Below are 26424 nucleotides of genomic sequence, written 5' to 3'. Positions count from 1 at the left end.
AATGTGTCCTACTCCACCAGTATTTTGCTTCAGGTAGGCAATGGTGTTACTCAAAAAAGATGACAATTCATACTTTTGTGTTAAGGGCCCAAATTCATCTGCTCTAATGAAGAGCCTTATAGTACGAACAAAAACCAATTTCAATTTTGAAATTATAAAAGCAGGAAATAAAATCACTTCAACATCAAACCACAGACTTTGAAACATCATCGAGAAATCTTCACACTTTACATAGATCAGCTCACTCCTATAAAACCACTGTGTAGCCCTCCCTACCCCTTCTCCCTCTCTCAGCCCATCTTCATCAAGTCTTTTCAGGACTGACTGAAATGACGTCATGGAGAAAAGCAGCTTGTACAAAGAACAATGACCTGTAAATCTCAAATGAAACTATTGCAAGTGTAGATGCTTACTACTTTTCCCTTAAATACTAGTTTATTTTGAGAGTCAATGCAACACATCTGAATTTCCCGGCTAGGATGAGACCTGGCTGCTTCAGAATGGCTCACTCTCCATCATCCTGCTGTATAGCCCAGAGGCACTGGCTCAGCGTGTGCCCATTTATCAGACCATAAAATACTTTAGGCTACCTCTGTGACCCATAGATTGGAGTGCTGGATTGTGAACACTGGTATATACTGATTTTGGTGAAACTCTGAGTTGTATCAGCTAGCCACATATATATATGTATGTATCTCTAGCCCCATCTCTAAAACTGACTGAAAAATATCATTACTATTCTAGCTTAAGACTTGCAACTTCAAGAATTGTTGCAATTTTCTGATTCAATAATCTCTTCTCTATCTCTGACAGCTAGGGTTGCTCACACATCTATCTATGCATGCAATATTTTACAATCAGGAGTTCAGATGGTCAAAGAACAGGACTTGATTTATAACTACTTATCTTAAAGATAGCTGTTTGTCAACACTAATACCAATCCCTTCCTGTAGGGCACATTTTACTTTTCAAACAGTGAATTATTCTTGTCTCTTACACCAGCTCTAAGTCTGACTCCACATTGAATGTTGCATCCCTGTCAGGAAAGGCTGCTCGAAACACAAAGAGGGTGAAAGTTGCAACTTCCAGTTCTCCCATTCCCTGATATCTGCCCAGTGAAAAACTTCTGGATTGCCATTTTAAAAGCTAGAAGCTAATATGTATTCTCAAACCTTGCAAACCAAATGCATTTCCAGAAATTAGAAACTAAAAACAGTGACACAAAACCAAAAGCTACCACGAACCCACGCCTATTGAAGGCCTATGCAAATCAGAGAAGAGATATGATTGACTTCAACAATTTGTGACTAAGGGAACATAAAGGCAATTTCTGAGGGCAAGGGTCTCTATTTCTGCAAAAGCCCTTTTAGAATCTTTGCCATGTAAATAACCCCACAAAATGAGAACACAATTATCCATATTCTCCATTTAAAGCCCACTGTGTAGACCCGACTATGTGCATGTACCTATACAGATGACCTCTCAATAAACACATATATAAAAAGGACACACAAATATCCCATCTCTTGAAAGAGGAATATCCAAATTACCCCTCTACTGTCCCGCAAAGCCTCAAAAGTTGTCAGAGATTGTAGCATGGTGACAGATTTGAATGTCTTGGCTTCTGCCTGACTTACTACAGTATTTTCCATGAATGTGCAGCTCCACGTGCTGTTAGAATTTATCTTGCCACAGAACTGTTTCCAGTACAAGTGAAATCTTAGCTTAGATCTCCACTACAGAGAAAGCAAACTTTCATTTTCCCTTCCTGCTCTCTCACTAAACATACATTCAAAAAGCGTAAATTAAATATTCAACTTGATGATATCCTTTGTAAATCTGCTCTGTAACTAAAAAGATACTGTCTCCTTCTGTTGCCACATTTCCTGCTTCTGTACCCCAGGGGCAGCTGTGGGCCCTGCAGGATTTGGTCACAAGCATAAAACCTATTTTCTGCAAGCTTATTAATTTTCAGGCCATTTCCTGTTTTCCCTTTGCAGCCAACCCACCCCTTTTGGCAGGTACTGAAATACAAAAACACCCAATTCAGCTTGAGGAAATGTTCTATTACTTGAAAGGGAGACCCAGAATGATAGCTACAATTTTTCATTACCTGCTTTCAGCAAGGCAACTTTGCTTTACTGTGAGGTAATCTTTTAGCAAATCATACTGTATTCAATTGCCCATCTCAATTTTTGAATCCTCTGCATAATAGATGTAGTCTTAGAAAATATTGTATAAGTCACAAGCAGAGAGCACCCACAAAAATTCTTCTGTAAGTGGAAATACAAAGCAAATTCTATTCATAGGTTGCATTTTTCATAACAGATGTTTAGGCAGTTTCTTGTGATATGTAACCCCAAACCATTGAAACCTTCTGTCCAGTTTGAGACACTAGAGCCTGGGTTTGCAGAAGGGATAACCATGCAGAGGCTCAGACAGTTTACAGGAGCTCTGTAAGCTTGGCACTCCTGAACATTAGAAGGTGCAAGTGTCCTTGAAGGTTTACTAAAAAAAAAATAGAAAAAAAAGGAAACATGAAAAAACCCAAGTACCAATACTGGTAATACAGCCCTAAAAAGTTGAGACCTTGATACGTATAATTCTTTGTGTTTAGAGATAGCTGTTGTGAAAGGGGAATAATTCCTGAGATATTTCAGGAAAACAGTAATAATTTTGTTGTCATCTGAGATTAAGTACAATTAAGAGATTCCTGCTACACCTGGAGTTCTTAACAGTCCCTTCTTCTCTCCAGCCCATCTACCCCAGAAGCTGAATCAGCATTGTCCCTGGAGTTCATTGTCACACTTTGCCCAACATAGCATTCCTTACTTGTTGGATCACAGCAACATTCATTTGCAGGGAAAAGAAATCTGGAGTTAGGTTTTTGCAGTGTAAATGTATTAAACTCTCATGTTATTTAATTCAGCAGAGAAATGCAATCAATTCCAGGATAAACTGCCAAGCAAATTGCCAATTGTAAAGGCCAAAGCAATACGAGAGATCACCATAAAGCACTGCTCTCTCTGGAGACAGTACTTGGGCAGACTGCCTAACCCCAGTACTGCAAGGAACCACACAGTCACGCACAGTCACAGACATCAAGCTGGCGACATACACCCCCTGCATGACACCCACCTCAGCAGCAGATTATACAGCATCAGTGGCAAGGCTGCCCTTGCACGAATTGCTGTTTACAGCCTGGTTTATGCTTTTTTTTTTTTTTTAAAGGCCCATTTATGACGCTGGGGAGTCTTCCACTGACTTAGTGCTCCTAGGTTCCTCTTGCAACATTGACTGATTCAGGGGAAACCATACCATCCCACACGGCTTCTGCCACTGAGGCGTAACGCTGCAGGATATAGTCACTATTTTTCTACTCCCCCAGCTATGTTTCATTCTTTGCTTTTACTGAACTAGAAACAGCCTAAGCCTCTCACATGCCTGTGCAAATGACTGATACGGTCAGACGGAAAGAACAGCTTATGAAATGAAAACATAAGGGCTGCTTGTACTCTAGACCCTTTCCACCTCCTCCCTTAAACCACTGTGATTAAAAACACAGAGCTGCCTGGCAAAAAAAAAAAAAAAAAAAAAAAAAAAGGGTGACCCATGCACTCATATCCTGGCAATTTGTGGGAATTGTCATAACACACCCAGAACAAAAAAGACCAAATGACAACATCTCTGCATAGACCTAAACCTCATTTCATTACAGCACTTGAGCAGACAGACACGTCCACTACCAATCAGCAAAGACATACCCTTACGTGTCGGTATGAGCTTACCTTCTATTTTGAAAATGAAAATTAAGTGCTGTTTTAAACGTAGATGGATTGTTGAATCAGAACCTTAGCATAACTCCTTTTTTTCCACAAAACCTATCAGTTTAACAGAATTATAATACAGTGAACTATAGTTTCATCTAAAAAAAAACCATTAATTTGATACAGTTCAGAAGAAAACCACTCCTCATCTCTCTCTGGCTCCATACACTCTCCCAAAGATATACTGGCTCTTCTGAAAGAATTTTATTGATGTTTTAAATCAGAGGGCTCAGCAATGGCTTCCAGCCTTTATCTCCTTACTCAGCAACATGCTGTCCTCACTGAAAGGCAAGTTCCTGTCATGGTTGTCCTTAAGGAAGAATTTCATTCCAAGATGACAATTAGTAAAGACGTTCCTTGCTTTTCCACTATCTTGTTTTGCATCTGTAGGCAAATTTCTTTCCCTTTGTTGCACTTTGATACTGTGACAGAAGCAGATTTTATTAAATTCTTCATAGTTCAATAAATTTATCTAAAGAGTTTTTCTTTCAAGAACAGGCTGGAGCAGGAGAAATAACCTCGTACAGGAGAAACTATTCCTTACTGGGCAGAATAATAAAAATGTTAAAAAGTGTTGAAGTATCCACTGGAACTTGGACATCTCCAATTCCTGCAAGCTCAAGAGCTTCAGTTCTATACCCAGAATACAGTACAGTTTAAAGAAAGAAATTATTGAATCTAGCAAATATCTTATCCTTCTTTAGAAATGCTTATTCCTAAACCTGAGACAAATGTGTTTATATGAGTAATCATAAAAATGAAAGGTCTTCAGTGGACCTTTGAAGAAAATTGAATGAAACCCTAAAAATACCTTCTTTATGTTCCCAATGATAATTCGTTAACATTAAAAAGTCACTGTTTGCTCCAGTTTGTCTTTCATAGTGTATTACATTAATTTTTTGTTCTGAAAATACACACAGAATTCCAAACATTCCATTTTGATAAAGTAAAAAATTATTTGTTTCAATTTATCAAAATAAGTTTAATTAAAACTGACATACTCCCCTAGCAAATTTCAGTTTTATGTGTGGCATTTCCCAATAAGCAAACATGCTTTTAAATAAATTTGAAGCAGCATTATAGATGAATAATTAATCCCAGACTTTAAGAATCAAGACATGCTGAAAGTTGGTATATGGGAATATTTATTTTACTGTTTTTCTAAAGACAATGAGCCAATATTGCTTGTTGTTTTCCTGCATTGGCACTGGCTGCTTTCATCCTACTCTCCCAGTGTTCTTCAATACAAAGAACACAATTATAGTGCCATAATTTATATCTATAGCTAACAAAGTCCTTTGGCACTTATCACTTTCAAAAGTAAAGAAAACCCCTATGGAAGGTGTTGCATTTCCTATCTGGAGCCCTCTTTACGTCACTGTATCACTGCTTATGTTTAGACTTTGCTTTGCTCCTTTATATTGCAAAGCACTGTGGGGTCTTAATGACAGCTCTTGACTCAGTCACTGACCAAAACAACCTAGCCATGGTTTAGATTTTCTTTTCGCTGTTCTTTGTTTTCTAAAGAAGATAAAACCTCTCCCACAGGTCTGTCCCACTCTTCTCAGAGGTTACCTCCTCCACAACTGTCAGCAGAAAGGAAACAAATCTATGATTCTGCTGCTGTGCTTCAGAGTCTGATGTCTGGGCTGCAGGACTTCAAGGTACAGACACTGAGGGAGAAGGTCATGTAGTCCTTCACTCAGCGATGAAGCACTGGTATAGTTAGTTCACATGTGAGCGCTGATTAAAACTCACCACATTCCTAAATAGATGTAAATCAGTAGTTCATTACTTGTCCAGGACAAGGGAAGATTCAGAAAAGGATTAATATAAAACATTGATCCCAAAGTCCTGCTTCAGCCCCAGTCCCGTCTAACAAACTTTATTTGTGTGAGAAAGTATCAGTTAACAGATGTTGGCAGAGTGTTGATCTAGTCTTGCATACATGCCACGCAATGCTGATGCGCAGAACCATACAAAAGGAAAAACTAGTCTTGCACAGACCATTGTACAGCTATACTGCTCACAGTTACAGATGAAAAGGAAAAATCCTCTCTGTCGGGTGATATTAGCACACTGAGGCCAGCAAGCCTGTGGGCAGAGATAAATGCTAGACTACAGCTAGGGTGTCACTTGAGGACACAAGCTGAGGGAGACTTAGACATGCAGAAAAATTCAGACAGTATTTACTGCAGAAATAACCCATCCTAAAACTATTTCAAGTATCCCTAAATGCACCACACTTGCTCAGATAAACATGGGGGCTCACTGAAATTAAGAAAACCTCCACCAGTTCACAGCTGGAAATAACAGGAAAAATGTTCTTAGTGTTGTTCCTTAAATATTTTTAAGGACAGTTTGCAGAAGGGAGGGAACTACCCGAACACCTCACCCTGCCTAAACACCCTTTCCCCCTTTGCTAAATAAAAGTCTCCTGAAAGCCACAACAGCTCCTGTAACTTTAAACCTGGGCTGAGATCATAATTTTAGTACTGACCAAACAGAGTGCAGAGGGCGGGCCTGGTCTTCTTTGAGGACCACCTTAGACATGCTCCCACCCCTTGGCTAAAGAAAATAATGCCGACTCCACTCAGTTTTCTTTAGCTGTGTAGTTATCATCTGGGAAAACCTTCCCCTTTAGACTACAGAGGTTAAAGGAATATTTGGAATACCAAAGTATTTTTTGCAGTGATCTCTTTTTGTTATCTCAATTCTCCTCTGCCTCTAAAAAAATTAATCAGAATTTGAATCCATCTGATCTCAGGATTGGAAAGCTCTTCTCTAAGCAGATCAAAGATGTTCATTAAAGTTCAATTCTTCATCATCGTCCTAGGGAGCGTGCCTTTCCTAGCACTTGCTGAAGAAGGTAAGAAGAAACTTTGGTTAACATTATTTCCAGTCATTTCCTGTAATTTAACAGTTTGTGTGCTTACTTATAGGCAATATAGTTGCTCTGTCCTGTTTATAAAACTTTTTGAATTCTTAAGCTACTACTGGGCATCTACTATGGCTGTAATCAGGAAAGAAACACATCAAAAGTTTTCAGACGTGCAGAGTTACGCTCTATTAGGCATTTTCTGTGGGTGTCTGTGTAAGGGAAGGAGGACAGTACAAGCAGTCAGGGAAGACATTACATCAACAGCCCTTGGAAATGTCTTCAGTTTCACTGTAATATATGCAACGGAGACTGCAAGCAATAATTTAGCTGTTACTGACATTTAGGTGGTGAAACTCTACGAAAGTAACTTACAAATCTTTCCATTCAAGAGTTCACTTCTGGTACTTGGAGGCATGACAACAGCTTAGAATGAGCCTTCTGCAGGGTTTTGCTAATACTAACTTAAGCCATACGAGCAAGGGAAACTAAACCAGGAAGAATTATTACCCAAGACAGATTTGTGTTATGTAGTGTTATATATCTACTAGGAAAAAATTGATTTGGCAAACTATTTCTATCGCATTTTAGAAGAAAAATACAATATAGACTTTTAGGTAAAACAGATGTTGAAGTCTTTTTCAGTTAAAGGAGATGAGTCTGATTTATTAACAGTAAATCAGAATTACCCTGAGCAGTACTTGATTCCAGGAACATAACATTCAAATTCAGTCTTTGTGCGTAGTATTTGACTCATTATGAATGAATTGGCCATTGGGCAATGTGCCTGATGTATGCGCAAACAGAAAGTATGCCTGTAGCAGAGAAATACAGCTACCACTGCTATAGAACGTGTTCCAAGCACTAGTGCCCTGAAAACAACTTGACACTCAACCCACTAGTCTTCCAAAGCAGAGATCTACTTGTCTGCCTTGGACTTGGGGACCCTAACCCAAACATATCACCTGATTTTGGCCTGGTGACAATTATCATTCTGCTGGAAATAATCGAGCTATATCGATATACAGGTACATGTGGATGTTGGATGAAACTTCTAATGGGAATTCCTGGTGTCCTGTATGTCAGAATATGAGGCTGGAAGTTTGGGGTTATGCTTCAGAATTTCACAGAAAATCTAAAACCAACAGGTATTAGGCCAATCACAAATACTGCTTTTCGGGCTCACCCAGCTACCTTATTCTTAAAAAGCATCAATATTGAAAGTACCAGAGTTTAAAGCCATAAGAAATGAGGCAAACCCACCACCATTTTACAGAATTCCCTTAAACAGTTTCCAGGATACTAAAGCACAGGAAAAAAGGGTTTTTTTATTTTTTAAGCATATTTCCTTGCAACCCAGAGGAGTACAGCATCGATCTGGTTAAAACCCTGCTAGCCAGAAAAATGATAAAATATTTCCTGCTTGCAAGATTCCACCTCTGTTTCAGTACCAGCATAGTTTGCATTGAACTCTACAGCTGGATCTAGAACATAGTTCACAATATTTAAGGCTTTTTGTGTCCGTTCAGATTTTACAAGTTTTTCTTCATGTGGAGCCAGTCATTTATGATAATGTCCAAAGGATACACCAGGAGAACAGACTCCAGATATAAAATAAGCAAGTCCCAAATATTTTGCATGCATATTGCTGCTGTTTAGCAATAACCACTGCAATTACAAGTTAGAACTAACTTAAAAGGTTAATGCCACCTTTGGCAATCTGTGCCTGCAGTGAAGATGGGAGAATTTTTTTGCCTTGTATAATACTAGGTAGGACTAGGAGTGCATATGTTCATATACCTGAACCTCTAGTCAATTTGGCCTGAGGGTTTTAGAGGAAAAAAGTTTCCCTATCAGATTCTGATACCTCTTAACCCTGACCAGGCCATAAATATAACAACAGAATACCTGCAGATTTATCTAGACACTCTGTTTAATGGATTGAGACTGAATCAAGAAAAGCAGATTTGTTTCGATCAGGAAGTGTATTTCCAAAAGGATTATTATTGGTTCCAAATTTCTCCTTGAATTGCCAAATAAACTGAATTCAGCTCTTGATCCTAGTTTTAAGCATAGCATTTTCCCCCTTGCAGGTAGTGATCCACAGTTTGAGTAGTTTCATTATTATCTGCTGTCTTTGAGTTACTGCAACTTTATGAAAAAGTCAGAGGCAAAGAAAACATTTCAGGACAACTGTGAACCAGAAACATGATTAAAAAATAGCAGTTACCACTGACCCAACAACAGGGCTACCAGCCAACCTATGAACATTTCTGTGAAAACCTATGAATCTTAGAGGAAGAAGTCAGAAGTGCTTATACATTCTTTGCTCATAGGGAACATGAAAATTGTATCTAACACCAGTAAGTTAAAAATGAATGAAGATACATGTTAAAGTTTTCTGCATTCGTGCTACTCTTGACAAAGGCAGCAATGTGGTTTCCAAAAGAAAGGATAAAGGCTCCTTTAACTGAGTCACATAAAGCAAGACATAACAAAGCTGTAACAGCATAAAATACTATATTGATGTAGAGGAGAAGTTAATTAACATATTAATTCACTTCACTTTATGTGTAAGCTTCCAAATAAAATGGCAGAAATTAGCAAAAATACAGAAAGAAAACCTAGTGACAGATCTTACTTCACTGTCTACTTAAAACATTCACACATGCTCTATTTGTGTTATCTACTCATGGTTTAAATCCTAACGAAAACAACCAAGTATTTTTGTCTTTCTTACCACCAAGAACAGCCCTGAGCACTCTATACAAGCTGATGAATATTTAGACTAAGGTATTTCCCTATTGAATGACTAGTAGATACATTTTTGTCCTTCTGTGGTCGGGTTCAGCATATAAAAATTCAGGCAAATCTTTCCACACAGGATCACACCAAATGAGTTGAAATGGAAGTTGGTGTAATTTTTTTCTGGGCACAGCATTAGTTGAACAATTAAAAGCACAAGCATTCAAATGAGTGCTTTACAGAGGCAATGCATTTCCTAATTTGAAAACTTTCCCATTGTGCAAGTATCATTGCAGAGAAGATTAATTTACTGGCTGTCACATAACATGAACAAAAATTAACATGATTGTTTAACAAGTTACCACATGCCACTTGAGCTGTATCAACTGTCCACATGCCTGATCTTACCTAGAGGCAAATACTAGATTATACCTCCTTATGCAAGTCTCAAAATTAAACAGGTTTATACTAGGTCATGTTACTTATGTTTTGGACTAAAAGCAAGCACATGGACAGGTTAACTTAGATGAAAAGTGTTTATACAGTAAGAAAGGAATTTGAAGTTTACAGTCAACCATGAAAGACTAAGTTTTCTATGTTTTTCAACGTTATAAAACCCAGAATTGACAAAATCACAAGAAAGATTTTTTTCGCAAGTATCTTGATTTACCCAAACTCTGTTGTCAGTTCAGTGACAAAACCAAACAACAGGCAGGCAACTCTAAAGTCTTCTGAAAAATCAAATTCTGTAGCTTCTGGTAGTAAACAAAATGAACAAACAGAATGAACAGTTGCATGTGACTGAAAAGGGAGGCAGTTTTCTACTAAATAAGTACAACAAAACTTTTCACCCTTCATTTGGCTGCATTATGAATGATGAGTACACTTGCACATGTGTCCCCATATATGCCTGTTGTAAACTACATTAGCATGATACAAATCTAGCTCTGCATGTCCAATACCCAAAACTTAATTATCACAAGAAGGAAAAAACATCTTACTGGGTCTCAGTAAGCAGGTCTGCAAATCAGTCAGTATTTTGCAGCGTCTTGGTAAAAGACCAGCAGAGAACAGATAAAATTTGCTTTCTCCTCTGCACTGGGAAAGCAGAGAAGCTTGCCCATCTGCATGTCAAGTTACTCCTTGAATCTGTGTAACTTTACAAGCAAAGGAAATAGGCATATTTAAAAGCTTGCAAGTCAACTTTTCAGTAACTCAACCTGCACAGTGAGAACTGGGAACAGAGAGGCCAGATTCTCAGCTCCTGTAATTCAACAGCTTCTACTAACCCAGGCGTTTACCCCAGATCTCGTATTTGTAAGTCATCTGCAAAAATAAGCAACTGAGAACCTAGAGAGCATTTTTTAGATAATAATAAAAAACCCCAACCAGTAAAGGAAGGATAGCCCACAGCATGCAGGCTGTTGGGCTCCGACAGAAGCATGCAGTGTTTCCTCCTTGTGTCATTTGAGGCAAGCCATACATACACACGTACCACAGAAATGACTACTGTTTGCCCAGCTCTAACATATGGTCTGTCTCAGTTGCACGTTTGTTTTGTTGGTTTGTTTGCTTTTTGTCTGGATGCGGTCTGGAATTACAGGACAGAACCCAAATGCTGCCAGGTCCTACTAGTCACCGCATCCCAGATCCATGTTGCAGACAGGCAGCCTCTATAACGGCCCCCTCGGATTTCTGTGCGCACATACCATACCCTCAGTTTGAATTAATGCTGCAGCAACGCTCACATAGCTGTGCAGCATACAACTTGCTACACAGCATTTCAGAAAAAGATAAGGATTGGGACTATAGGTATGCTGGGTTGTTCTGAAGAGAATCAAATGAGAAAAGTAAGAGACAGATTTACTATTGATTTCCAACTCTGTCTCAGAAGCTTGGCCAAAGACACTCAAAAGAAATAGGAACTGTGATGCTGAGCACATTCTCATGTTGCTTTATGACTTCCTCATGTTTTTTCCATTTTGTATTTGTTGATTGCAAACACAACAGCCAGCTTAAGTTGCATCAGAACAATTCTTTGTGAAGGCACAATTCAGCTGTGTACACCATTTCAGGCAAACATACTCTCTTAGGAGGGCTTGAGCAGAATATGAGAGATGCTGCTGAGTCTGTGAAGGGGATGCACTTAATGCCAAATGCATATTGATATGTTTTTATGACTACAGAACCCATCCACATACTAGCTAGTATGTTTGTTAGTATCAAAGTCAGACTAAACATATTTGAATGGATCTGGCTTGCTGTGTGGCAATATAAAGCAGGCAGCCAAAAATCATTGTGTGAACAAAATTAAAGCCTAACCAGTTTCCAGTTTAGTTTAGCATGCATATTTCAAAGAAATGAGTTAAGAAATGATCATGCAAAGAGTTCTGCTGGCAGATATAAGGGGTTAGTAACCTTTACCAACACAGCTGTGAATGGCCCTCAGTTTCAGGAAGGAAGTGATTTAGGGAAAAGGTTAGTTTTACTGTATTAGAGGTAATTTCTTAATTCCTTTTGTCTGCATTTATATATCTCACTATTTGAACATGGATTGTCTGCTGCACACACCATAAAATTTGCTGATCCACTACACAAAATTTTGTACTTTTCTCCTTGCCTTAGCTGCAACACTGCCTTTTCCTTGACCATGTGAATGGGATAAACACAGTATGGTAATGCTGCAGTTTTAGGTGCCACTTACAGAAAGATGCAAAAGAGACTTACAGCTTGATCACAACTCCAATCTTCTTGTCCCAGTCAAACCCCTACTGCTCAGAGAAAACAATGAAATTGCTAGTAAGACTGCAAACAGGGTCACAGGGCAGCAAATGGCAGTAAGAAAGTAGGCTTAGCCCACAACATTCATGGGATAGCAACTGAGGTCAGCGTGCTTACCAGACAAGAAATCAGAGATTAACACAGCAACACTATTCAAAGCATAAAACTTAGAAGATTCATCTCTAGTTCTGCAAGGAATATTTTAAAGGAATATCCTGTAATAGAGTTTCTGCAGTCTTAATGGCCACAGCTCTGTGGCCAGTTTTATCCTTGCATAAGAGAAAGCGTAGTAAATCACCACCTTTTCCTCTTGTGGCTTTGTTTCCTAACTCTGGTTGTGGGTCATATACCTCTAGCAAGCACTTGACGAGCAGTTATTTTTCTATCTACTCAGTTAAAATGCATTTTGTTTTACTTTTCTGTGGGTGTCCTATATATGGCAATGTAGACTATTATAACATTCAGAAGACATGTGACTTAAGAACATTCAGAAGCAGCCAAGCGATTCTTTGCCACTTGGCACTGTAGATTCAAACTCTGGTTTTGTTCCTTTGGCTAAGCCAGCCACAGCAATAGAAACCATCTGTAGTAGGGTGTGGTGACCAAAGGAAATGTTTCTGACAATTCAGCAAAACATTGTCATCATGAGCTACATGGAATACCTGCGCAAAATCAGTCATACTCTGGATAGGGCTGAGTTAAGTCCTTCCTTGTGCATCATGAGCATTTTTCATCTAGCAGATACTTTCCAAAGTTCATAGTCACTCACCTTCCTTCATTACATAAAGCAAAGCTGTTGATCTTTGTATAAGGAAACTGCAGCATGCACTTCAGGATTTAGACAGGCAGTACATACTTTCTCCCCAACAACAAAAAGTCTAGACACTTAAACATGCCAGGACACTTCTGTATTATGTCATGATACATTACTCAAGCTTCCAGAAAGAATTAACAGAAAAAGAGAAAATGCCAAGGCTAAAGAAACGAAGTTCTCAGGATACTGCAGATGTCATGAATTTTGCAGAAGCCACAGGTACAAATGAGAATTTTGGTTCTTATTAAAAAAACTTCCTTGCCTTTCTAAAGTCTAAAAATGTTAACTGTCCAAAGGCTCAAAATCCAGAATAAACTATATCATATTCTTCAGAACCTCAGATTTTCAAAGTAAAAAAAAAAAAAGTTCTACCCTGGATTTGGCAGTATTTAACCATTTCGCTAATTGAGGATGAGGCCAAATAACAGACAAAATTGTATTTGAAAGCTACAGAGCTGCTGCTGAAATATTATGCATTCAGAAGGCTGATACCTTATCAAGTCACACATTTTTGTTAAACTTCCACCACCATGAGTAAAAGTTTCCACTGAGCTTACAACTGAACTTACTCCAATAATGAGATACTGACTTGAAGACTTACTTTGCTCATAATCAATTTAAGGTCTGTGAGTGAATAATGCTTCCTCAGAAAGATAATTCCTGTATCAGGACATAAATGCTGAGTAAAACACGGCCAAAACAGGACGCCTGACACAGGTACATCGACAGTCCAACACCACCACTTGGCCTGCACCAATTCAGGAAGCAGATACTGAAAAACATTAGTCCACTCCAGACAGTTAGCTCAGTGATCTCTCAAACAGAAGAGTGGTATCTCCCAAGTGACCTGTCCCACTAAATTCTTTCCCTTGCTTTTCTCGAGAAGCATTCCATAAAGCACTTATCTAGCAGAGCTGGATAGACTAAAATATAAGATGCAGATAAAACTAAACTTGCATTTTAAGATCAAAGCCTTTGTTTGACAGTTAACCTGCTAGTTAATTTTTGTTAGCTGTTATAACTGAAGCTGCTCCCCCCTCTCCCCCACCCCAAATAGGAGCAGAGGGACAATGAGCAATAAAGATTATTTGAGTTCTTCCTAGAGGGAATCCTTTAAGGTTAGCCATTTTTACCTACTGGTCTTTTATCGCAGAGATGGAAACTCATTCTATTTTGAGGGCTTCCTATTTCAAGTACTAAACTAAAATACCGGCTTACAACTGCCTTTGCCCACTAGCGTCTGTGTTTATCCAGACTGCTGGGAAAGAAATAAGATCTTACAACATTTTTCATCTTCAGAAGTATCTTTGTTGGTTTTGGAGATACCTGAAAGAAATGCTAACGAACAACAGTTTTACAACTCACTCTCCAACAAAACCACTGTGCTTTGAAAGCAACCCTAAGAGGTTTTTCTAGTAAACTGTCACTCCATGCATAACAATAAGTAGTGAGCTCATCTTCCCCTAAGTGGGTCATGGGATGCTTAACCATGGGATGTTTTCAAAGCAGTATTAAACTTTTAAAGACATAAAATTTTCTCCTGGTGTGAGAAGCTGCACCCTGATAGCAGCTGGGGACTTTGAAGTGAAACGCACCCAGCTGGAACTTTGGCAGAAAAGAGATGTAATGATTAATTCACATCTGCAGCAATGTATAGCTGCAAACAGAAGAGGCGATAGGGCTGGTTGGAGACAATCATAGCACTGTGAGGCAATGTTTTTATTTACAGCCTCCTCTAAGATAATATTAAGAACATATGCAGAAGCACTACTTAACCCGATGGCTCTTGCTACATTTGGCCCACATAAGATGAAACCAACAAATGACTACAGCACATACACCCTTACACCCCATTTACATTCTCTTCTATGTCAGTGGTATATATGCCTTGTACTGGGTACAGGGAAAGAAGTTACAAGTCCAATTAGTTTCTCTCAATTGCATTTAAATATTTTTTACTTTATTATGACTTCCTCTGACAAAGAGTATTAAATATGCCATCCTACAAATGCAGTACACCAATAACACATCCCCTCCCAGTCTCTAAGAGTCTGCTTAACTACCACCTAGACCACCTCCACCATCTGTCCAGAAAAATCAAACCTGGAAACGTACTCCAGGGACTATTCTCCAGCAAATACAGCACCTCGGCTTGAACACAGTATTATGTAGATTGGATAGGGCTGGGACAAGAACTTGACAGTAGCAGAAATCAGCTTGACCTGTGAGCTTTAGGAAGTTAACAGGGGAGCCATATTATTCTAGCTTCCCTTTATAGTTAAGGAAAGCCAGCACTACTAACGATGACCCAAATCTCAGGTGAGCTGAATTACCTTCTAGAAGTATTTATCTTTCCCTACAGACTATAAAAGAAGATAAGGGCAAGCAGGCACCTTATTTAGGCACCTTTAATAAGAACCTAAAATTAGTAAAGATTAATCTGGGCCACCTCCTTTTGTCAATCACCGTACAGAGGGCAAATGCACTGAAATAGATTTTCTACATGGCACTTATTGCCAAGAATCTGCAATAACTTTTATCACGCACAGAATAATTCTTTTGTGTTTCTGTGACATTCACTAATTCTCTACACCTTTGTTCTGTGACACAGTTTCCTTTCCCGACTTCACTATCAGGTCATTCTTCAGGCTGAAAGCTACTGCCACACCAAGAGTATAAGCAGCTTCTCTGAATAAGCTGCTTGTTGTTAACATACAAAACTTCACCTTCTACTTGGTGTTTTTCCTCTGGTAATTGGTTTTCTCCATCTTTGCTTATTTTGCAACCAGTGAATAAAAGCTGTTTTTTCAGTTCCAACTGGGATTACAAGGTAAACTGTTCCATACACAATTCATGTTGTTGAGCTCTATTGCTGTTTCTTTCTTTATACCTGACATTCACATAGCATAATCCCAGTACTGTACTTTAAAGACATTACTTTAAAATACTTTTTGCTTATAAAGTAGTGCTGTATCTTAACATGCCCTGATCTTTAGAATGTGACTAAATCAACACACCTAAAAGTCAAGCCCCCTTTATTCCATCTCAACAGAAAATTTTCAATGCTGCTTACTTGGGGTATTTCAAATGTGACCAAAACATTATTTACACCATCTAATTTGGAGATATGATTCACCCTGGCCTGCTCTGGTCTTTGCAAGGATTATAAGGTGATTTTTGGGAAACTGGCTGGCTTAATTAGCCACTATATTAGGTCTCATGTTGGCATAACATGAATATACTTTCTTCATCTGTTAGTGCCTAAAGTACTACTTGCACACCCTTTTGGCTCTTAAATAGAAAGTGTATCTGTATTCAGGCTTATAAAAGGTATAAAAATATAAAATTCTATTTACTTGAGTAAACATGGAATTAGAAATCTAAATTTAGATCAGTGTTTAGTCTCTTGGCAATGGGACAAAGCTCTCAGTCTTACATGGTTAGAGATGGATGAAAAATTTGTAATTTGGTTCAAAAATGAGTTTTGGGAGCAAGAAAAAATATTTGCAAATTTCCAGTAGAACTCAGATGAGAGTTTCAGGCAGAAACAGATATTTTTTTTCTCCAGTGTCAAATCATTCATCCTCTTTATGAAAAGTTTCCTTTAAAGTGCCAGTGCATTTTTTTCTTTTACTCATTTCAAAATTAAATATTGTCTTTTTCATTTGAAATAACATCTTTATTTTAAAAGGGACAGTTATAAAGTGAACAAAAAAATGGGACTCAATTAAAGAAAAATAATTTCCAAGTAATATACGCACAGCTGATCCAAAGTGATCCTATTCTTTTTCAAATTTTTACTGATACCAAGGAAAGTGTCCGTTCCTTCTAACTTCAGTCAAAGTACAAAAATTGTTTACTTGCCTCTATCATATACAACACAAGTAGGATGCATTTAGGATCATAGCTTTTCATGTGAGTCTTACCACATGGAACTAGTCTAACAATTCAGAAATAGTCTAACTTCAAATGCAGAGGAGATGAGAATGTTTTTACGTCACTAAAAAGCAGGTGAAATTAGTAGAAGCAGTGTTAACATTTAATAAAACAAACAGGTCATGAATATTTCTCTTACATAAAATATTCAAATGGTACAGTAAATCCCTGTCTTTAAATAACTCATGTGAATAGCTGTCCTCCTCCATGAAGACATCACTATGCAGCACTACCAATATACCACTTCCAATTTACCAAATTACAGAGGTATCAAGCTGTCTTGCAAAGGAGAAAAAGATTAGTTATTCTTTGTTCATAATTAGCCTATTAGCAGCTGACAATTGTTACCTAGCATGCATCACAGGCAAATTATGTGCAAGCAGCCAGGGTTTTCTCCAACAGCCCTAAAAGGTCTCTGCCTTTTGAAGAGCATGAATGTGGCTCTCAGTCATACAACCATCAGCTACCATTGCAGTATTTCCTAGCAATAACGCAGTGTTATTCTGAAAAAGTTTAAGCTGGATTTGAAAATGTTTGGACAAACTGTTGCTCTGATTGCTGAAATAGAAGTTAGATGCAAACTCCAAATCCAGGAAAGATTTTTTCAGAAGTTTTAGGGTTTTTTTTGCCTGAAGTTTTTGCTCAGGACAATGTTTATTAGTAGCTCTTTGCTTTGAATGTAAATGCTGGTATCTGGAATTAGCAGAACTCTTACACCCCAGGCAACAGCATAACAAGCAGCCTTACCTAGCTTTGTAATCATACAGATCAGGTACCATACCACATTAACATCATACTGTATATGGACATAGTTTGATGAATCAGCAAGAAGCTTAATTGAATGATACTTACATTTTCAATATTTTCTTGATACTGCCAGTTATCTTCACATATCTGTATCTTTCATGTTCTACCTTGTCCCATCTCATCTTTCCTATTGGTGAAGTCTGGCTGTCTTTGTAAAGAGTGAGCATTGTGCAGGCCAAAATTTAAATGTCCATTATACCAAAGACCACAGATGACATGCATAGGTCTAGAATAAAAAGGGAGACCTTACAGTGTTACCTAAAAAAATCCAAAATGTGGCAAGTAGGGTTTGCCACTTCAGAAATATTTGAGTAGGTTTGTGCAGGAATATTTTCTAAACTATAGCTACACCTGTAAATAATAACAATAGTTCTAAAAATAAAGGTTGCAGCTGGGACTGAACTGGAAGATGGGAGAAAGCTCTTACATTTCAGAAAACGAAAGATGCTTGAAGTAATTTATCCAAATACATAAGTTAATGCTTAACTTGAAATCTGGAAGTCGCATCCACTGGGGCAGGAGGGAGGAATCTTTTCTTCAAAGAAAAGAAATAAATCTTTTCTTGGCCACAGTTTTTATTAACCAATATGTTTCAAGGTTATATCAGGGTTAAATGTGTACTTAAGTTTTGTCCTACAGCTTTGTACAAGAGTACAGCAGATTCAAAGTTAATCCAGATAATTTTGTAAACCTAAGTGCATGGGGCAGGGAGATGGAACTCTACATAGATCTCATGTTTAACAAAATTTACATGTCAAAGTAGCCAGAACATGTGACTACCAAGTAAGATCCTAACAAATTTTCTAAAATTTTATTCAGCAAGCTCAGTTCTAGAAGGAGAAGAAAGTGCAACAATTGATTTCAGAGAGAGAAATGACACAGAATATGAAGAATTACCAACCCTGGTGAGTATCATACTGAATAGAGATTCCTTTAGGTTACCCTGATTTCATATTCCTAGTATTGTCTCATGGCTTAGATTTTGAATAATCATTATAAATTATGAAGAATAACCTTGAGTTCTAACACCACTGCTTTTTTGCTTTGCAAGCAATCATGTTGAAGGTGACAATTTAAAGGTTTTTTGGTAGCTGTTTTGCGCTGCAAAAAGCATTCATAACCTGCTTATTCACTGCCATTTACCTTCTAATTCAGTAACTCTCCATTAGCTTCAGTGAAACCAAACTGCCAAACTAGTGTAAAAAAAGAGAAACAGAAAAAAAGGCAGGTCTGCAATATTCTGCAGTCCTTTCCTACACCATTTGTAGTCCTCAACTGAAAGGTTCTCTGATCTGGAAAGCCTCTAGCTGGGAAGACAAATTGGCTTTTTTTTTGTCACTGTACAAAAGTCAAAGATGACAGGTGATAGCTAAAAAAAAGCATCCGTGAGGCACCTGATAGGAGAAGAAATTTAAATGCTTATTCCATACATGTAGACTGGATGTACTGAGGTTTTCTTTTCCCTCTTTTTCCCCCCCACCAATTCTTATAGTTGCCCACAAGACTACACAATGTAACAAATCTCTTGCAGTTTGGACAACTGATGACCACAGAAAGTGCATTTGCCACAGCTGAAGAGAGTGTTAATTCTACTGGTTATGAAGTTAACACAGAAGATGTTGATGGTAAAAACAAGTATCTTTCATTGTTCTTTTTTTATAGCTGAGTTTTACCGCCATCTACTTAATATCTGGAAAATTCAAGTACCAAGTTTAAGGTGCTCTCAAAGGTAGCACTGCTGATTTTTGAAAGGAAAAAGTTAAGATATCTAAAACTACTTCTATACCATTTTATTCACCAATGCACTGCCAGTTCTACTCTGAAGCCTTCACTTTGATTTTCATACTAATCATCTGAAAAGAAACAGCTCTCCAGCTTGTGGTTTTTTGGGTGGTTTTTTTTTTTCTCCTTTTTTTTTTTTGACCAACTCAAATGCAGAAAACGTTAACTGTTAGAGCCGGACTGTTCTCTCAATTTTGGCTGAGTTGTCTGTCTTAGCTTCCCTGCAGAGACACAAATTACTGTCATGCATGTACAAAGAAAATTGCACCCATTTCTATACAGTAGTCAACAAGCAACAGATGGGTGCAGGAAGCTGGTAAAGTGCATTCTGACCCGTTTACCTTATGCCTGCTCAGCTGTCTTCCAGGCAGCTTGCTGAGTACCTACACCTTTGTGTCTGATTGTGTACAGGAGAATGTGTGGGCAAAACAAATGGGCATATGCTCTATATGGCTTTTGGATCAGGACTGTTCTTAGTGGTTTGTTCTTGTGTTTACCAGTAAAAAAACCAAAACCACAGGGATTATACTTTCTGCTCCAATATTCCCCTCCTGCAACAGTATCAATGACTGGTCATAAGTTTAATGAATCTCACTTTAAAATGGCCAGATGAGCAGTTATGAGAAGAGAGGTCTTTTTGTTTCCAGACCAACTTTTTGATAACTAAATGCAAATTTAGCAGTGTCTAAACAAATGAAGCATGGTTTCTCCAATTTATGTGAACAGTAATAGCTGCTGCCAACAGATGCTCACAGTGCACTTTACCTCAGATGTAAACTAAAAAACCAGGTCATAAGTTTGAGAAGTCTGTGACGCTTACAAGTATGTCACATTCACCTATCAGAATACATTTGTGATAGCTTAGTTCACATGAATGGCAGTCTGTCAATCAAATCTCAAGTCAGTTTGGTTTTAGCATATAGGCTTTGGTTTGAAACAGTCAAATCTATCTGGTGGCAGTTGTATTTCTACGAAGTTCTACAGTGTGTATATAATTTACTACTTTCCCTCTAAGTAGCCTGAGCCAATTACTTCTAGACATGAGCAAACACCTTCTTTACCTAGCCTTCTTTTTGAAGCTTCTGTGTTCAATGGCAATTTTATGTCCCTCAATAAATTAGACTCATTTCTTTAGAAATTGTACATGCTTCTATCTCCTTTTCCAGCCTGCTTGTCTCTGCTGAGAGCATAGACCTCTTCTCTTACCATTAAACAACAGAAGCAGTGTTTAGTAGATCTGAATTGCAGATAGAATTTGAAGAACTTTTCTAAAGGACATAAGTACTAAAGAAATGGGATGACATATTTCTAATGAATTAAAAGTAGCATTTGTGTTTCATCTGCTTCTGATGGGGACTCCACTAAAAATTCAATTCCAGAATTAGATAAATGTACTAAACAGATTTTGTACAATCTTCCATACACAAAAAAAGCTACTTAAACTTTTAAACTGCTAAAACCCCTTTCTAAATAGACAATAGTTCAGCAAATACACTGAGAGCAAGGCAAAATTTTACCAGCCTGAACCTCAATTAAAATCTGACTTCTGTTTTAGTTATAATCATTTTACACCAGGTATATCCTTACTGAACTTAATGAGATCACACTTAAGTTTCGCTGGTACATATTAGATCACAATCAGTCCATTAGATTTTAATTTCTTTCTATTACTTCAGAGAGCTTTTTGCCCTCATTCCCTCAAGCTTTTCATCTGCTCACTTCCTGTCAACAGAACTACCCGTTACACAGCCCTCAAACCATTGTGATTTAGCTGATGAAAGTTTCCCTTGGATATAGCATTATAAATTGGGATGCAAAACTCTGTAGAAAGCAGAGTAAAAGTAATTATTTTCTTTCTGGCTTTACAGGTGAACCGAGTGGGGAACCAGAGAAAACTGAAAAAGGTATTAAATAGAATTGTTTATAAAGACAAGGGAGAACTTAACTGCCAAGCGATACCCTTCTAAAAGCCACTAGCTATGCCCACGCTATTCTTAAATAAAAGTTTTGGGAAGAGCCACAAGTGAAACTCCCTGACCTGCCTCCTGCAGTGCACCCCATTACTGTCTCCACAGCTACTACATCTGTACAGAGCCCTCCAGCCCAAAGGCACATTTGCAGGTCTGCAGGCTACAGCTAAGCCTGCTGAACTTCCCAAACCTGCCTCCGAGTTCATGAGAGAGAAAGAAATTTTCCCCAAGGAGTGGGATGCAGCAGAACAGTGTCAGTTCTATCAGTAGCCTCTCATCAGTGGTCTCCATGAGAAACATGCTAACATTCCTTATTCCCTCTTTCAGGTGGCCTGGAAACGATTGCACTGGTTGGAATAATTATTGGAATCATAGTTGCAGTTGGAATCCTTGCAGGAATAATCATCGCTGTTGTAAGGAAGATGTCAGGCAGGTACTCGTAAGTAAATTGCTAATCATGCTTTTCAAACAAGCATCATCCTCTGAGCAAGGTCGCAGGAATTGCTTCAGAAATTTCTAATGCTTCCATTTTGACAAAACAACCTATTTTCATGTTACACAGTGCCCGATTCTGTAAGAGCTGCCAATGTGATGCGAGTGATCTAAACCCCCTCATTTGCTTAAAAATGTCTGCCAGATAACAGTATGCATGCTGTCAGAACACTCATCAGGTGCACAAGTTTTGGATTACTCTGCTGCACAGAGGTAAAATTCACTACAATTATTACAGGGCAAACTTCTGGAAGTGCTGGATAACATGTAAACACTGACAAGTGATTTTTATTTTATTGCTCTGGACTTTTGTGGAAGCTATTTTGGTACCAACGAGATTCATTTGTGCCATACAAATCTAAAGTGCTTTACAAAGTAGCAAGAAAACCACACTACACTTAAATACTGTTCACCCAGCATTATGAGAAAGCAAAATATGAACTGGGAAGTGAAGTACAGCAGTGACAGGAAAGACAAGCAGGGAGGAAAAGAGATCATGTAACTATGAACAACAACATGTTTGTGGTTTTTGTTTTACAGGCCCTGAAAACAGCTGAAACAAGCAACCATGCCATTCTACACCAGAAAAATACAAGTGCTTCTTATTTCATAAGAACTAAAGACTATTCCTGTTTTGGTGTGAGAAGATGATCCATGGAAAACATGGTCAAAGAATTCCAGATCTATGGGGATCACACACAACTAAGGACTTCTTCCCCCACTACAGAGTATAAACATTTCATAGGATTTTTACTAACCAGGAGTTTACTGGAAGAAAGGAAAAGCTAATGCAGTAAGAAAAAACCCAGCACCAATGAGATTTACAACTGAAATGTGATTTGCAGGTAATATATGCTAGCTTGATTTTTAAATGATATAAAAAATTATTTCACATTACATTTTATGCATTTCTTTAAAAACATACCTGGAATCTTATAAGTGTTTTTGACTGATTAAGTGCTTGTGGCATGTTTATCTACCAAATGACGTATCAAAAAGGAGGAATTAGCTTCAGAGAGAACCAGTTATTTACAAATTTAGAAAATACTAGATATTGGAAGCTAAAAACCTTTCCACTATTGATACAGATTTTTCTGCTTTTGAGACTTATTGGCAAAATATGGTAGGCCCAGCTGGAACTGACCTACCAACTGAAAGCTTGCTAATCTGACTGTTGCACCAGGAATTTCCTGTCTTCTGTTGTTACAGAGACATACAGGGATTGAAATACACATCCTGAATGAAAGGGTGCTTGGAAAATACCCAATTTTGATGGGTCACTTTAACCAGTTACTAAGCATGCTTTAGAGCTGACATGTAGAAGCTTTTGAATTAATAGAAGCCTTTCAATTAGCGTATGCATTTTTTTTCATCTGCCTCATTTTCTAACTGTACAGTTGGCTTGTTTGATAACGTGTGCAACACTAGATCAGAATATGTTAACCAAGTATAATGCATCTTTGGAGTCTACAGCTTTTCTGTGGCGTATTTAATGCCACAGTACCCAAATGCAGAATTCAGACCAAAGGTTTTTTATGTCAAGTGGCTGCAATGCATCATGTTTTCTAAACTTTAAGGCACTTAAATGTTTGGTGTAAAAATTGTGATAATCCATATGGTCAATAATTGCTAAAGATGTCAATTTATCTATATTTGCTTTTCTGTTTCATGTGCCATGAACTATCACATCAATCCAAGCTTTGGAAATAAAAGTTGTAATGTAAATTGTCTTATTTTACAATAATTGTTCTTTATTTTCTTAAAAAAGTTAATGTTTTAAACTTCCCTTAGTCTTCCTAAATTATTTTGCTACTTGTCTTGTCAGTGCAGTGTCAACCAACTCATTTGACACTGATAAATGAAACTATCATAAAAACTAAACATGGGAGAAAAAATAATTCACAGGTTTTTTTAGTGTCATTCTTAAGCTCATATAATGGGACACTCAGCCTGTGATTACCAAGTAGTAAATTTTATCTTCGGACTGGTCTGTGCTGAGACCTACAGACTAGATCCAAAGGCTGTGATTTCTAGATTCTGGTGACTTTATTGCATCTATAAAGTTTTTGAAGTCTGAATTTAGACTTCTTGTCAATCTCTGAATTAAAGCATATTTGGATACAAAGTCTTAGTTTGTAGCTTGCTGTCAGTAAACATAGGTGTCTCCAAATTACTGAGCTTTTATTCCTAGTAATACTTTACCTGGAACAGTCATTCTCTTCCTTACCAAAGGAAGATTCTAAACTACAGTTTTCCTGCAGGAACAACTTTCCCCTTGAATAACTATTCCCATCACATTACAAGCAGTATCCACAGGTAGGAAGTTTATAATGAAATCGAGTTTTGAGACTCTGCTCTGATAAAACACTATCAAGTTCATTACATGTAAATTGAAATTATTCAGTATGTATGCACCCACACAAAGATGCAACTAACATTAAGGAATTTCCCACGTGTTTGGATTTAAGTACTAATCCCCATGCAGTGCAACTTCAGATGCAGAGCACATGCATCCCAGAAGTTGTCCACAGTAATGCAATACCGTGCAATAATACATTCATGTGTCACCTCCAGCATAATCTCACCTGGTTTATTTCTGCTTACACTTAAAAGCTGCATAAAACTAAAAAAAGGGAAAAATTAATGATACCACTGTACAAAGTCATGTTATATAAAAAAAACCCTATAACAAGTCTAAGCTTAGTGTATAACTCAGTTCTTCACTAATGCTAAGTTGGTATTGGGCATTGTACTTTAAAGTACAAAATCCAACACCCACAAGTGAGCTTGAAGTAGGCTGCAAAGTTTTCACTACCTTTAAGCCATGGGACCTTGATTTAACATTTTTTTTCAAGGCATCTAAGTAAACACTTAAGCATCAGTAATTTTTTTTTTTTACCTATGACTCAGTGCATTCTGCAGCATTACTCATGTAACTCAGTTATGCAGTTAGGGTAAACTTTCATTTCTGAAAGTTCTGGTATATTAAATCAGCTATCTTTAAAGAAAACAAGTCTGCAGTCTCTTACAGATGAGTATACGAGGTCCCATCCCTGAAATACAATTCACACACACCTTAACACATTTTCCATTTCCTGTGACAGTTGAAACATTTATCTTGGCTAGGAAGACTAACTTTTCACACTCACACTAATGTCCTTTGCGCCTGTACTTTTAGGTTACAGTACTTCAAGGGGACCAGATTACTTCAAGTATTGTTTCCAAGTGTCCATACATACCACTGTTTTTTAAAAGATAATTATAACAAAGTTTTATGCATGACTGTTCTATTTGCATGTGTGACTTGTATGAATTAGCTAAAAATGCATGTAAACTCTTATGAAAGCAGAAATATCACAGCTTTTTCTTATTGTGGCAGTGTAAAAGAACAGTATTTTCTGTTACTCCAGAGTTAACAAATTCTTGTCTGCACTGGAAACTACTCCATAAAACGTTCTGACAAAATGCATGCCATATGGAATTATGAATTATTCAACCATTGTAGGGAATAGCACAGATGTCACCAGTTTCTTCTGCACCAGCTCAGTTGCTGCTAACTTGCAAATACCACAAAATAAGAAAGCCATTCTTGGGCCAATTTTGAATATTGGTTAAGCCAGGAGTAACAAGACCCCATGTGAAAGTGCACAGCATTACAGCAGACAACCTTTTTGTGAAGTTCTGAGTTTTCCTGGATTCTGTACAGAACGCCAGTTGAACAGCCTGCATTCTGCTCAAATAAACCGTGCTTTGCTCCTATACTCCAGAATCTCCCACTAAGAGTCATTTTAACTTCATATACAAACTATCCACGTTTTCTGGTCTTAACCGTGCCTTTACATTTCTTCCCTCTAGTTTAAGGAAAGGTTTATTAACCTTAGGTGAAATCAACCCCTAACCAAGTGACCCAGTGTTCCACTAAAACATTACTGGGGGGGCTTCCAGCACTGGAGACTCAATATTAAATATTGTGCTGTACTAAATCTGAACCTGCAGAGTGTGGAGACATTAATTTCCTTCGGGTTATCAGCTGAAGTACAGGATACTCAGTATATGGCTGAAGAAAGCAAGGGCTCTGAAGAATCAGACCTCCATTATTCTGTCAACGTGAAGAAACAGCAACTGCTGCTACACTGATACATTTAATATTCTGATGATTCATACCGCCTTGCTGCCTAGAAATCTGAAGTGTAGCACATTTCACTCAGCTTCAAGCAAACATCAAGAAAAAATGATTTCTTCAGGAAAGTCTGTCATATTTGTTATGTATTTATATGCTACTGAAGAATTCTTTAATTAATTCATAACTTCACGATACAAGCATTCTAGAAATAGCCGTGCAGAGGTCTGTATTTCATACGCAAACTACTGCAGCATTCCATAACTGAGCTT

General features: G+C 37.8%; 1 protein-coding gene across 8 annotated transcripts; it reads left to right on the top strand.

Annotated features, from left to right (window-relative positions):
* Positions 1–6370: 6370 nt before the first annotated feature.
* PDPN (podoplanin) lies at positions 6371–25747 on the top strand. Of its 8 annotated transcripts, none has more exons than XM_027802301.2 (6): positions 6371–6696; positions 18608–18693; positions 19320–19413; positions 21439–21474; positions 21868–21979; positions 22573–25747. In XM_027802301.2, the coding sequence occupies exons 1-6, from the start codon at positions 6627–6629 to the stop codon at positions 22577–22579; spliced, it is 405 nt and encodes a 134-aa protein (XP_027658102.1). In that variant the 5' UTR covers positions 6371–6626; the 3' UTR covers positions 22580–25747. The 8 variants fall into 8 exon arrangements, with proteins under 8 accessions (XP_027658102.1, XP_027658099.1, XP_027658100.1 ...); XM_027802298.2 differs by having other exon boundaries at positions 19281–19413; XM_027802299.2 differs by having other exon boundaries at positions 6377–6696; positions 19281–19413; positions 21868–21973.
* The last annotated feature ends 677 nt before the right edge of the window (positions 25748–26424 follow it).

Source organism: Falco cherrug, chromosome 3 (assembly GCF_023634085.1).
Source record: "Falco cherrug isolate bFalChe1 chromosome 3, bFalChe1.pri, whole genome shotgun sequence".
Classification (NCBI taxonomy): Eukaryota; Metazoa; Chordata; class Aves; order Falconiformes; family Falconidae; genus Falco; species Falco cherrug.
This window is presented reverse-complemented; position numbering and strand designations above follow the sequence as displayed.

Bases quoted from the DNA above. Each gene is read 5' to 3' on its own strand.
- PDPN (XM_027802298.2), top strand. From the start codon at position 6,627: ATGTTCATTAAAGTTCAATTCTTCATCATCGTCCTAGGGAGCGTGCCT. The intron at 18,694-19,280 runs GTGAGTATCATA...CAATTCTTATAG, and splicing joins ATGAAGAATTACCAACCCTG to TTGCCCACAAGACTACACAA. The intron at 21,475-21,867 runs GTATTAAATAGA...TCCCTCTTTCAG, and splicing joins ACCAGAGAAAACTGAAAAAG to GTGGCCTGGAAACGATTGCA.